The 12,065-nt window shown below is 46.1% G+C and overlaps 1 protein-coding gene across 2 annotated transcripts in view; it reads left to right on the forward strand.

Moving 5' to 3' along the window:
- The window catches only part of mdga2a (MAM domain containing glycosylphosphatidylinositol anchor 2a), a 133,403-nt gene that overhangs the window by 46,065 nt on the left and 75,273 nt on the right, over positions 1 to 12,065 (forward strand). The window contains exons 4-6 of one of the 2 annotated variants that reach the window (XM_029125631.2): positions 1,868 to 2,064; positions 3,730 to 3,868; positions 5,856 to 6,125. In XM_029125631.2, the coding sequence (XP_028981464.1) occupies positions 1,868 to 2,064; positions 3,730 to 3,868; positions 5,856 to 6,125 (606 nt within the window). The remainder of the gene's footprint in view (positions 1 to 1,867; positions 2,065 to 3,729; positions 3,869 to 5,855; positions 6,126 to 12,065) is intronic. The other variant, XM_029125633.2, reaches the window with a different exon arrangement.

Here is a 12,065-nt window from a genome sequence, read left to right on the forward strand (position 1 = left end):
TTCTGTGGTCTGATGGACTTAACAGAAGAGGAAGGACGCTGCGTTAAAAGGCTTCTTATCAGCGCACAGTTTAAAAGCCAACATCCGTGATGGTATGGGGGTGCATTAGTGCACATGGCATGTCTGTGACGGCAGTATTAATACTGAACCATATATTCAGGTTTTGGGTGCAACGTATGCTGCCATCCACACATTGTCTTTTTCAGGTAACACCTTGCTTTTTAGCGTGACAATGCCAAACCACATTCTGTGTGTATTACACCAGCATGGCTCTGTAGTAAAAGAGTCCGGGTGCTAAACTGGCCTGCCTGCAGTCCAGACCGGTCACCCATTGAAAACATTTGGCGCATTATAAAACGAAAAATATGACAAAGGAGACCCTGAACTGTTAATCAGCTGAAATCCTATATCAAGCAAGAATAGGAAAACATTTCACTTTCAAAACTACAGCAGTTGGTCTTCTCAGTTCCCAAATGCTTACAGAGTATTGTTAAAAGAAGAGGTGATGCAACACAGTGGTAAACATGCCCCTGTCTCAACTTTGTTGAAATGTGTTGCTGATATAAAATAATAAATGGACATATATTTTTCCAAAAACTATAACATTTCTCAGTTTCAATATTTTATGTTTTCTTTTTATTATTTTCAGTTAAATATAGAGAGAAATTATTTGCACATTCTGTTTTTATTTGCATTTTATGCAGCATCCAAACTTTTTGGGATAATATATAAATATATAAAATATGTATTGATTGATTTAATGTTCATAAGGGAAGCACATTTAGCATTTAAAACAAAAGAGATTTCCTCTCATACCATGCACAACTTAGTATTGTTTATAGTATCATAGGATCTATAATGAGATAAAAGGAGAAGACTTGTTTGCAAAAGAAGACAACAGCTGTTAACCACTTAAACCAGCACACTTCAGTAAAGCCCATTCATGATGTGTAAATAGATCCCTGGGGTTTAGGAGATATCTAATTGCATTTTATGCATTTGCTGTAGTAAGCTTCCTGGCCAAAGATTGGGTGACCGAAAGTCAACAGTTTTTAATAACCAATTGATTGGTTTATATGTTTCTATACAATGCACACACACTGTAAGTTATAATGACATCAGCCAAATGCAGGAGCCAAAGATCAAGATGTCAAGACCTGACCCTTCACTGACTCTGCTGCTACACAGTGAACACACAACGAGTTAGCACTCTGCTGCTACGCAGTGAACACACACCGAGTTAGCACTCTGCTGCTACGCAGTGAACACACACCGAGTTAGCACTCTGCTGCTACGCAGTGAACACACACCGAGTAAGCACTCTGCTGCTACGCAGTGAACACACACCGAGTTAGCACTCTGCTGCTACGCAGTGAACACACACCGAGTTAGCACTCTGCTGCTACGCAGTGAACACACACCGAGTTAGCACTCTGCTGCTACGCAGTGAACACACACCGAGTTAGCACTCTGCTGCTACGCAGTGAACACACACTGAGTTAGCACTCTGCTGCTACGCAGTGAACACACACCGAGTTAGCACTCTGCTGCTACGCTTTGAACACACACCGAGTAAACACTCCGCTGCTACACTGTGAAAGTCCTGAGTGACCGATCAGAAACTTGCACCTCCACAAACTTTCAGGACTTTCCACAATGAATAAGTCTTCTGATGCAGGCAGAAATCCGACGAAGAAAACCTTTAATTTAGACTGCTTGACTACTGTACATCTTGGACAACCAAGAGCCTAACGAGCAAACAATCGGGCCTGTAGACCAAATGGCACCTATTTCCAACATGGGCTTCCTGTAGGCTTTCTCAGATTGTTAAAGGTCCTTGTCTCTGTATTCTATGTTCTCTCCGTAGATCTGGATGATCCCATCGTCACTGTCCACCAGAGCATTGGTGAGGCTAAGGAGCAGTTCTACTACGAGCGGACGGTGTTCCTGCGCTGCATGGCCAATTCAAACCCGCCCGTGCGTTACAGCTGGAGGCGTGGACGTGAGTTCCTGTCCCAAGGCTCGGACAAGGGCGTGGAGATCTACGAGCCCTTCTTCACACAAGTAAGCCCAAAGTCGGTGTCGCTCCCACCACAGGCCAGACGACCTCGACTTGTGGCCCTGTGATCTGGCGAACCACCTGGTGCAAGAACCCATGTCATTATTCTGTAGAACGGGTGCTTTTCACTGCATTTAAAAATCGAAATTAGATAGAATTGTGACAGTTGTTGCTGCCATGTTTTGAATGTGTCCAGAATTGTAAGAAAAAGGGTTTGAAATGTTGCTTTGTCCCGGTGTGTTCTGGCCCATAATGTTAGGTAATTCAAAGAAACAAATTGTGATTTAAAATCATCATTGTAAGGGTCATGACCACCCAGGAGATGGTATTGTGTCATCTTGTAGCTGTACAAGCATAGTCACCATTGTATACCGCGGGAAATTAGTCTTTTCTTTGTTTTGTTTTGGTTGGATGAGATCAAAGCAGTGTGATAGACACATAGAATATATTGTTTAGATTTTTTATTTCTTGTAATTCTCAAAATGTCTCCTTTCAAAATACATAATGTACAATATATGTCCCTCACTTGGACAAAAGAATATGCAAAAGCTGCCCAATTAGTAGGTGGGACAGGGGCACCTTCTTGCCATGAGCACCAAAAGGGGGGAAGCTGTTTTGTAAGGGTGATTTTGGTGACATGGGTTGTAAAGTAGCATCTGTCTTGTTAAAACAACTCATCTAATCCGTGCCAAGTCAGCTCCGCTGACAGGAGAGAGAAAAACGCTCTGACAGTGAGTCGTATATCTGACAGCTTCGCAAAGGCTGGTTTCGGAAAAAGACAAACTATGGCAGAGCAGGCAACAGCTTGGGCTTGTGGCATCCTGGAAAGCCCATAAATCAGACGTGCTCGTAATGAGCATAGGGAGACGCCACTTCAGGGGCTCACGGTGTGTCTTTACTCCCAGTGGAGTTTCTTAAACATGCACACACATACACACACAAATATACACACACAGGGCATCATTTTTCATGAAGACGCCAGTCTGGCATTCCGAGCGTGGCAGTGCTCATTATTAATTTCAATTCAGAAACATCCAGAAACATGTTCAAGGTATGTTGCCAGTAACAGAAACATGGCGGTGCAGGTGATTTCCGTTGAAAGAGCACTTGGTATCATGTATTTACAGTCTTGTGATGATGTGTGTGTAGTTCCGTGTTTTCTCTCTGTGTTTTGTCAAAATGCAGTGCGTTTTGACAAATCCTAGTACAAAACCCAACAGAATGTCAGAGTCAGTTGTACAACACAAACCCATACACTCACCTTTTCCTCAAATGTAACCAGTGTTTCTGTCTGAGTCATATATTTTAAATCACTGTGGTGGAAGATGGGTACAAATTAAATGAATGCAGGTTTTTGACTTTGGAGCCAAGAATTCATAAAAATCACCACATTCTTGTGATAGCACCAAAACGTACCTTTTCCCTGACTCATCCAAATTGACAGGTAATGAAGCTAACCGTACAGAAGGCTGGGGGATAAGATAACACACATCGTTTCAGGCAGAGAAATGAGCTCATTGTTGAAGTGCTGCTAAGTAAGCTGTTTGACGGGGGGTGACACAAAGAGACAAGGTCAACGCTTGTGCCGTCTTTCCCTTCGGTAGGGCACATTAGGAGAGACAGAGCCGAGGCCGGCCGACGCAACGCTTTACACTGTGTTTCTCTCCGAGTTGCAGGGTGAGACCAAGATTCTGAAGCTGAAGAACCTTCGACCTCAGGACTACGCCAACTACAGCTGTATCGCCTCAGTCCGTAATGTGTGCGGCATTCCTGACAAGAACGTCCTCTTCAGACTCTCCAACAGAACAGGTACACCTCGAGGCGTCTGAGGAACCGTTCTTGATGTTGTTTAGCACTCGGGCTGTCAGGGACCTGCCACTTCCCCGCCCTGGAGAGGTGCAAGGGCCCCCACCTGGCCCCCGAATGTCCGCTCACTGTCAATTCTCCCGGGCTTTGTCCATAACCTCTCCATTATACAGGGTAAAGCTGCAGCTGATGCGATCGGGGGTTTCTTAATTTATTACCAAAATGGGTGACTTTAATTTCTAAAGGAGTGCAGGTACTTGAGACTGGAAACACAATTTGCCGCTGGAGGAAGATTGGGAGGAGTGTCCACAGTCCTTCCATGTCGTCCTCAAAGGACATGTGGCCCGTATTTAGATTTGCATGCGTAACGTGTGCCCCCTGCGCCCCCAGATGACGTCTTTTTTAATTTGTCACGTTTAATGCTGTCATAGCAAATCATGGTAACCTCAGCCCAGCAGTGCTCCTTATTGCCTCTCACTCGGTAACAGATCCCTTTAAGGTGGCCTGACCTTAAAGGGACGTGTTACGGTTCAGAGGTGTGTTGGCTGGTCCCTGGATGACAGTATGCTCTGTGCTGCTTCAGTCACACAGAGGGTCCACGATAACAGTGGAGAAAAACTGGCTGTTATGTATCCTGCCCTGTCCCTTTAAAACACCACCCTGCATGTTTCCTGCCCTGTCCCTCTAAAACACCACCCTGGATGTTTTCTGCCCTGTCCCTTTAAAACACCACCTTGCATGTTTCCTGCCCTGTCCCTCTAAAACACCACCCTGGATGTTTCCTGCCCTGTCCCTCTAAAACACCACCCTGGATGTTTTCTGCCCTGTCCCTTTAAAACACCACCCTGCATGTCTCCTACCATGTCCCTTTAAAACACCACCCTGCATGTCTCCTACCCTGTCCCTTTAAAACACCACCCTGAATGTTTCCTGCCCCGTCCCTTTAAAACACCACCCTGAATGTTTCCTGCCCCGTCCCTTTAAAACACCACCCTGGATGTTTTCTGCCCTGTCCCTTTAAAACACCACCTTGCATGTTTCCTGCCCTGTCCCTCTAAAACACCACCCTGGATGTTTCCTGCCCTGTCCCTCTAAAACACCACCCTGGATGTTTTCTGCCCTGTCCCTTTAAAACACCACCCTGCATGTCTCCTACCATGTCCCTTTAAAACACCACCCTGCATGTCTCCTACCCTGTCCCTTTAAAACACCACCCTGAATGTTTCCTGCCCCGTCCCTTTAAAACACCACCCTGAATGTTTCCTGCCCCGTCCCTTTAAAACACCACCCTGAATGTTTCCTGCCCCGTCCCTTTAAAACACCACCCTGAATGTTTCCTGCCCCGTCCCTTTAAAACACCACCCTGAATGTTTCCTGCCCCGTCCCTTTAAAACACCACCCTGAATGTTTCCTGCCCCGTCCCTTTAAAACACCACCCTGAATGTTTCCTGCCCTGTCCCTTTAAAACACCACCCTGAATGTTTCCTGCCCCGTCCCTTTAAAACACCACCCTGAATGTTTCCTGCCCTGTGCCTTTGAAACACCACCCTTTCCTCTGCAACACGCACTGATGACACCCACGGTGTTTCACAGAAGGCTTGTTTATGCTGATTTAGTGAAGACATGGAAATGGGGAGTTGTGTGGTATTAATACACCTCTAAGATTCATGCAAACGAAGAATATTATCCACCAGATAGCTACACTTAGTTAAATATCAACCAGGAGCAAGATAGGATATGCTTTTGTCTTCAAGGAAACAAATTCACAGTGGAATCCCTTCATTGAGGGAGAGAGGGGGACATTTAGGCTTGTCAAAAGCTGCCAACAGAGGTGGGCAGAGCTACAACCCTCCTTGTGCCACTCGATCATGTTACATTTCTCTGGAATCTCAGAAAATAACCGGGTAGCTGTCAGGGGATTTTATTTCCGGGACGTCGGCGCGGACTCCCGGCCCTGTGTCAGGTGTTCTGTGTTATCCTGTGGTTCCAGCGTCTCCCAGCATCAAGCTGTTGGTGGAGGACCCGATGGTGGTGAACCCCGGGCAGACCGTGACCATGGTGTGCGTGACCTCGGGCGGCGAACCCGCGCCCACGCTCACCTGGGTGCGCAACGCGGACGACCTGCCCAGGAACAGCGTCCTGAACGGTGGGACCCTCACGCTGCCCGCCGTCTCCATGGAGGAAGCTGGCCTCTACAGCTGTGTGGCCAGCAACAACGTGGGCAACCCGGCCAAGAAGTCCACCGCCATCGTGGTCCGAGGTAAAGCCCCTGAGTGTCTCCAATACGCACCTGTTTTAGGAATGATATGTTGCCAAAACGTTCCCAAACGGTTGGTTAGCCTGAGGAGAACCTTATGGGCCCAAATGTTCATGAAACAGTGGGGTTAACAAGCCAGTTAGGATTCAGGCCTTTGTGAAAGAACCGAGGTAATGTCCGTTCTACGAGGTAATGTCCGTTCTACGAGGTAATGTCCGTTCTACGAGGCAATGTCCGTTCTACGCGGTAATGTCAGAAGTGTGTGGTAAATTCAACCTGTCTGTGCAGCGCTTGGAAACCGTTATTTTCTGATGTGTGTTCGGATCCTGATGACTATTAGGACCTGGCTTATGATGTAAATATCCTCTGTGGACAACTGAGGAAGACCAAAGGAACAAATGAAGGCTTGCTGTTGGTTCCTCCCAGTTGTGTTCTGCACCGCGCCGGCGTGAGGGGGAGGAAGTCTCTGCCGGCATGCTGTTTTATCGATTCCCAGGTAATGGCGTGTTCTGCGACCGTGGTCGGATATTTGTGATGCCACTTTAGCTCCTGAAAGGACCAGGAAGACCTGAGCAAATATTTCAACACAGCAACGAAAACTGGCTTTATGACCCACCCGCCCCGTTCCGCTGACCCACGACGAGCGCCCGCTCAGCGGAGATGCAGGAGAGGCTGATAGTCTCGTTCGAACGGGGCATGAGGGGCATACGGCGAAGCCGCATGGTGTTGCTTTTGTACGTAAACGCTCTGCGCTAATGTATATGCGTACGGCCGTTAGCGCCGTCAAACGTTAATCTGCATTCCTGCGCCTTAGTTATTCTCCTTCTGACGCCGATTTCTATGCAGCGAGCTACTGTACCAGAGTTTCGGCTACTGACCAAAAAAATAAAAGCCAGTTCCGTTCCACCCATGAGGCTCAGATGAAATTATAACTGGCCGGGTTTTTGGGCCGGCGCTGCAGCAGCTGTTGCATCTTATTTCACAGTCACCCCCTCTTCAAAGTGGATCGTCTGTGGGCGCAGAACTCTGCTGGCACTTCGGGACGGCCATAAGCCGAAGGTTTAGAGAGGAGATCCATTTATGTCTACGGGCCCTGACAGCACAGAGTCCCAAAACAGAAAGCTCCACATTTGCATTGGAAGGAGGTTTTTGTGTGTGTGTGTATTTGTGTGCATTTTGTGTGTTAGTTTGTGTGTGTGTTAGTGTGTGTTTTTGTGTGTTTTGTGTGTTAGTGTGTGTGTGTGTTAGTGTGCGTGTGCGTGTGTGTGTGTTACGGTGCATGTGTGTGTGTGTCAGCAGGGGTGTGTTTGGGGAGGTTTTGCCAAGGAGATGAGTCTACTGGCGAGGGACCGATGACAGATCAGGCTAGCAGCTCAGCTATAGGGTTCAGGGTTTCTGTTTTAAAATGGACTGAAAGTATCAACACCTAGAAAAGGTTTCCACTAATCACACTCCACATGATAATTCACATTTGCTACAGCTGAAAACTGGTTAAAATAAAGATCATCTGTTGGCAGTCCCAGAGGAATCACTGGGCCTGGTGACTTGACTCTATCAGCATTTTTGGTTTGTTCCTTCCATCTATTCCATTCTAACACTAAGAATTGTGTCCTCATCTAGATTGTTGTCTTTGTGCTTTGTGTAAAGGTCACGACTTGAAAGCCACAAATGAAACCTCAAAGAATGTTGAACGCTGTGTTGTAAATGCATAGAACGCGCTGGATGGAGTATTATGCAGTTGGCCTGTTAGTGCTTAGCTACACATTCAATACATGACACCGTTGCGCGACAAAACCGCGGCGCCCCGGGGCACGTCAACAACATGAATGTGTTGTCGCTATTCACTAACCGGGAAGATTATATAGTCGCCCCCGCCTCGTCGTTCTGTAGACGCTCGCAGAAAATCGTTGATGAGAAGACAGCTGCCTGTCTCCCCGATCCCCCATCGGTGTTCTGCCGCGCAGCCTTCCAGGATGACACGCGTAACCACTCGTCTGACAAGACCCCCGATGCGGTCCGTGCCGGGCAACCGCCCGGAGTGATGCTTGTGTCGCACGGATTCGCCCAGATGAGATGTTCAGCCCCTGGCGTCCTGGACAGACATTTTCAAACTCTGCCCCTCAGCACAGATGGCAGGATCTCATTTGGTGAGGCCAGGAGGGGGAATGGGCTGGGGCCGAGCGGGCAATATCGCACCGCGGTTTGGCACTTTGAGTCGTCTCGGCGTCTTCCTGCCACTTCACTCACGTTGAATCTCAGTGGTCATTTTGTGGTACACTTGGGAATGGAAAAAGTTCAAACATGATTAGGATGGTGGGAAAGCTACAGGGGCTGTCCGGGGGTAAACAGGTTTTATTTCTAGTCGCTAAAGTATATCATATAGTTTGGTTACCTTGACATTGTTGAAATGGACTGAGAAAAGGAAACGGAGTGATATTCTGAAAATAGATAAAAGGACTGACACTTTGAAAATAAGAAAAGAAACCAGTGACTCTGAAAGATGCATCCGCTCTGGAAAAGAAACAAACCGTTTCTTAGAGTGTGTGTGTGTGTGTGTTACCTCAGCAATGGCGAGACGTTACACTGACAACATCATCAATAACATAAGAAACACACAACACAGTTCCACTTAAGCTTATTACATCCGTTCGGTGAGACTCATCTTCATTGTCAAGAGCGGCCATTCGGTACCTCGGTGCCATTGAAAGCTGGCAAGACGATTGGGTCGTGAGGAAAATTACCTGACTCTGTGGTTTATAACTTATTTAGCTGGCGAGGGGGCGGGCGGAGCCCGGCCAGGGTTGAGCCTGCTGACCGTGCACAATGCCTTGGAACTCACCCCTTTCATTTATTTACACATCATCTCCACTCTGTCGGCTTCTCTGCGAGGCCAACAGAATAGGCAGTTGAGATATATTTAGTTGATGCTTTCTTTTGGAGGAAGGAGCACACAGTGGGGTTTATACAGTGTAGATTCCTTATCTTAAAGTGGGGGGGGGGCTCTGGGCGGGCGGCAGAGCTGGTGTTTGCCTTAGCAGATAAAGGGGTCGATCAATGGCCTTCCCTAGCTGTCTGTTGGGTGCGATGTCTCGGTGGGCTGCTGTCGAAGATACAGTCCTTGTGGAAGATCAGGCGGAGGATCTTGCAAAGTGCTGTCTGTGGTTGTGTAATGTTATTTGGGGGACTGGGTGGAGGGGGGCTCGTGTTAGCAAGAAAAGTCAGTGCTGTTTATGTACTGGATTTCTCACGTTTTTCCCGCGACCTAGTGGAAAACGGTGTTACGGTTTGGGGAGTTTCTTAACAAATCAGGTCGTGTTGAGAGGAATCTACATTCGGTGGCCAGGTCTTTAGGTGTATCTTTCTAATAGGCCAGTGTCATTCCTCAGGAATGTTGGTCAGTGCGATGGCATTGCACAGATTGATGCAAACCTGTGGCGTCTGTTAGGCCTGGACGTCCAAGGCTATATCCCCGGATCTTTTATCAATAGCCCCGGATCTTTTATCAATAGCCCCAGATCTTTTATCAATAGCCCCGGATCTTTTATGAATAGCCCCAGATCTTTTATGAATAGCCCCAGATCTTTTATGAATAGCCCCGGATCTTTTATGAATAGCACCGGATCTTTTATGAATAGCCCCGGATCTCAAAATATTTCTATATTTTTATATTTAAAAAAAATAAAAAAAATAGCCACTGATCTATTCATCTGTAATTCCTATCATGCATTGAAGCCCTCAAAAAAATATGATATTGTTGATTAAGAAACACCAATGTTTCATTCATTCGGCAGATCTACTTGGCACAATTTGGCGCGTGTGCGCATTTTGTGTGAGTCCGCAAAAAGTGCACACAGCCCATTAAGTCCACGGCTTGATCCTGTCTCGGACATCGGCGTGAAGTGAGAGGAACCGGGAGGATCTGGGATTCATCATAACACACAGTTTTAGCTGATAGGAGTGGAACCTGGTGTAGTTTGCTGTCGCAATTAAGCCTCTGTGACAAGGACCAAGGAGTGTTTTCCCAGATGCTGTTCTGCAATAGCCAAAGCTGTTTGTCTGTTCGTGGTTTGCTCGTTAGCTTTCGTGCTTCATGCCATTTGTGTTGGACCTCTAATAAAATAACGAATCAAATATTTCGAATTATTTAAAAAACAAAGCTTTATAAGGTATATTGAGATTGTGGTTGTGCGCTGGGTGGGAAGACTTCAGTACATTATATTCATTACATTTCACATTGTTTGGTAGAATAAACCGACATAGCTAAATTGTATCTAAACTGTGTGCAGGAAAACATTGGTAGAGCTCATGTTCATTAAATTGTTTTGGTTTTCAGAGCGATCCATACTTCTCAGTAAGAGCGTAATTGTTCACTGCCAGGGAAAATATTCCCTTGGCGTCTTGCTATTCCTCACGACCCAAATATACTACTCAAAATGCATGTGCCATATCTCACAGTCAATTAAAAAATAGATCTTGTAGATGTTGGTTATTGTGTGATTTATATCTAGCACATAGCAGCGCTGCGGTGAGGAACAAGGGCACATGGCCCAATGACCCAACTCTAGTGCTGCTGTTTGGGAGTGCAGTGTGATAGACTGTGCAACACTGAAATCAGGTACTTCGACAAATCTCAAAAAAGGTTTAGCTATTCCCCTAATATGTCAGTCATAGCAAAAGCTTTAAAATGTCAACATGGGAAGAATTACCCTACATTCTCTTGGCCAAACTCGTTCTTTGTTTATGTCAGTGTCCACACGTGTTGCTGGGGACTCTACACTGACTACACTATCTTCAGGCACGCCACTACGCGGACTACACTAGTCCCCTCTAAATCCCCTCTTTACCCCAGTTCACTCCTCTGTATCAGCCTAACTAACTGAACACACTACTCTGGTAGATATCTCATGCTGTTCATCCCCAAAATCAACACCTCTTTTGGCCGTCATTCTTTTCAGCGCTCTGCTGCCAATGACTGGAATGAATTCGGAAACCGTCTCAAACCTGACACTTTCATCACCCTATAAGTCTATAAGCTGCTATTTGATCACTGTACCTGCTAAGCACCTTATCCACCATTTATGTCACCTCAAATGGTGAGAGACTTTGCCCCTTAATCCAGTTGTATTGATAAGCATCGTCTCATATGGTGAGAAACTTTAATCCGGTTGTATTGAGAAGCATCGTCTCATATGGTGAGAAACTTTAATCCGGTTGTATTGATAAGCATCGTCTCATATGGTGAGAAACTTTAATCCAGTTGTATTGATCAGCATTGCCTCATATGGTGAGAAACTTTAATCCGGTTGTATTGAGAAGCATCGTCTCATATGGTGAGAAACTTTAATCCAGTTGTATTGATAAGCATCACCTCATATGGTGAGAAACTTTAATCCAGTTGTATTGATCAGCATCGCCTCATATGGGGACCTAAGCACCTCATCTATCTGTAAATATGTATCAGTTGTCTATCTTATTGACCTCTTGCTAATTCCATCATTAATAAGGTTTCTTAATTGACTACACTATCTTCAGGCACGTCACTACGCGGACTACACTAGTCCCCTCTAAATCCCCTCTTTACCCCAGTTCACTCCTCTGTATCAGCCTAACTAACTGAACACACTACTCTGGTAGATATCTCATGCTGTTCATCCCCAAAATCAACACCTCTTTTGGCCGTCATTCTTTTCAGCGCTCTGCTGCCAATGACTGGAATGAATTCGGAAACCGTCTCAAACCTGACACTTTCATCACCCTATAAGTCTATAAGCTGCTATTTGATCACTGTACCTGCTAAGCACCTTATCCACCATTTATGTCACCTCAAATGGTGAGAGACTTTGCCCCTTAATCCAGTTGTATTGATAAGCATCGTCTCATATGGTGAGAAACTTTAATCCGGTTGTATTGAGAAGCATCGTCTCATATGGTGAGAAACTTTAA

This window comes from Esox lucius, chromosome 15 (genome assembly GCF_011004845.1).
Source record: "Esox lucius isolate fEsoLuc1 chromosome 15, fEsoLuc1.pri, whole genome shotgun sequence".
In the NCBI taxonomy this organism is placed as follows: Eukaryota; Metazoa; Chordata; class Actinopteri; order Esociformes; family Esocidae; genus Esox; species Esox lucius.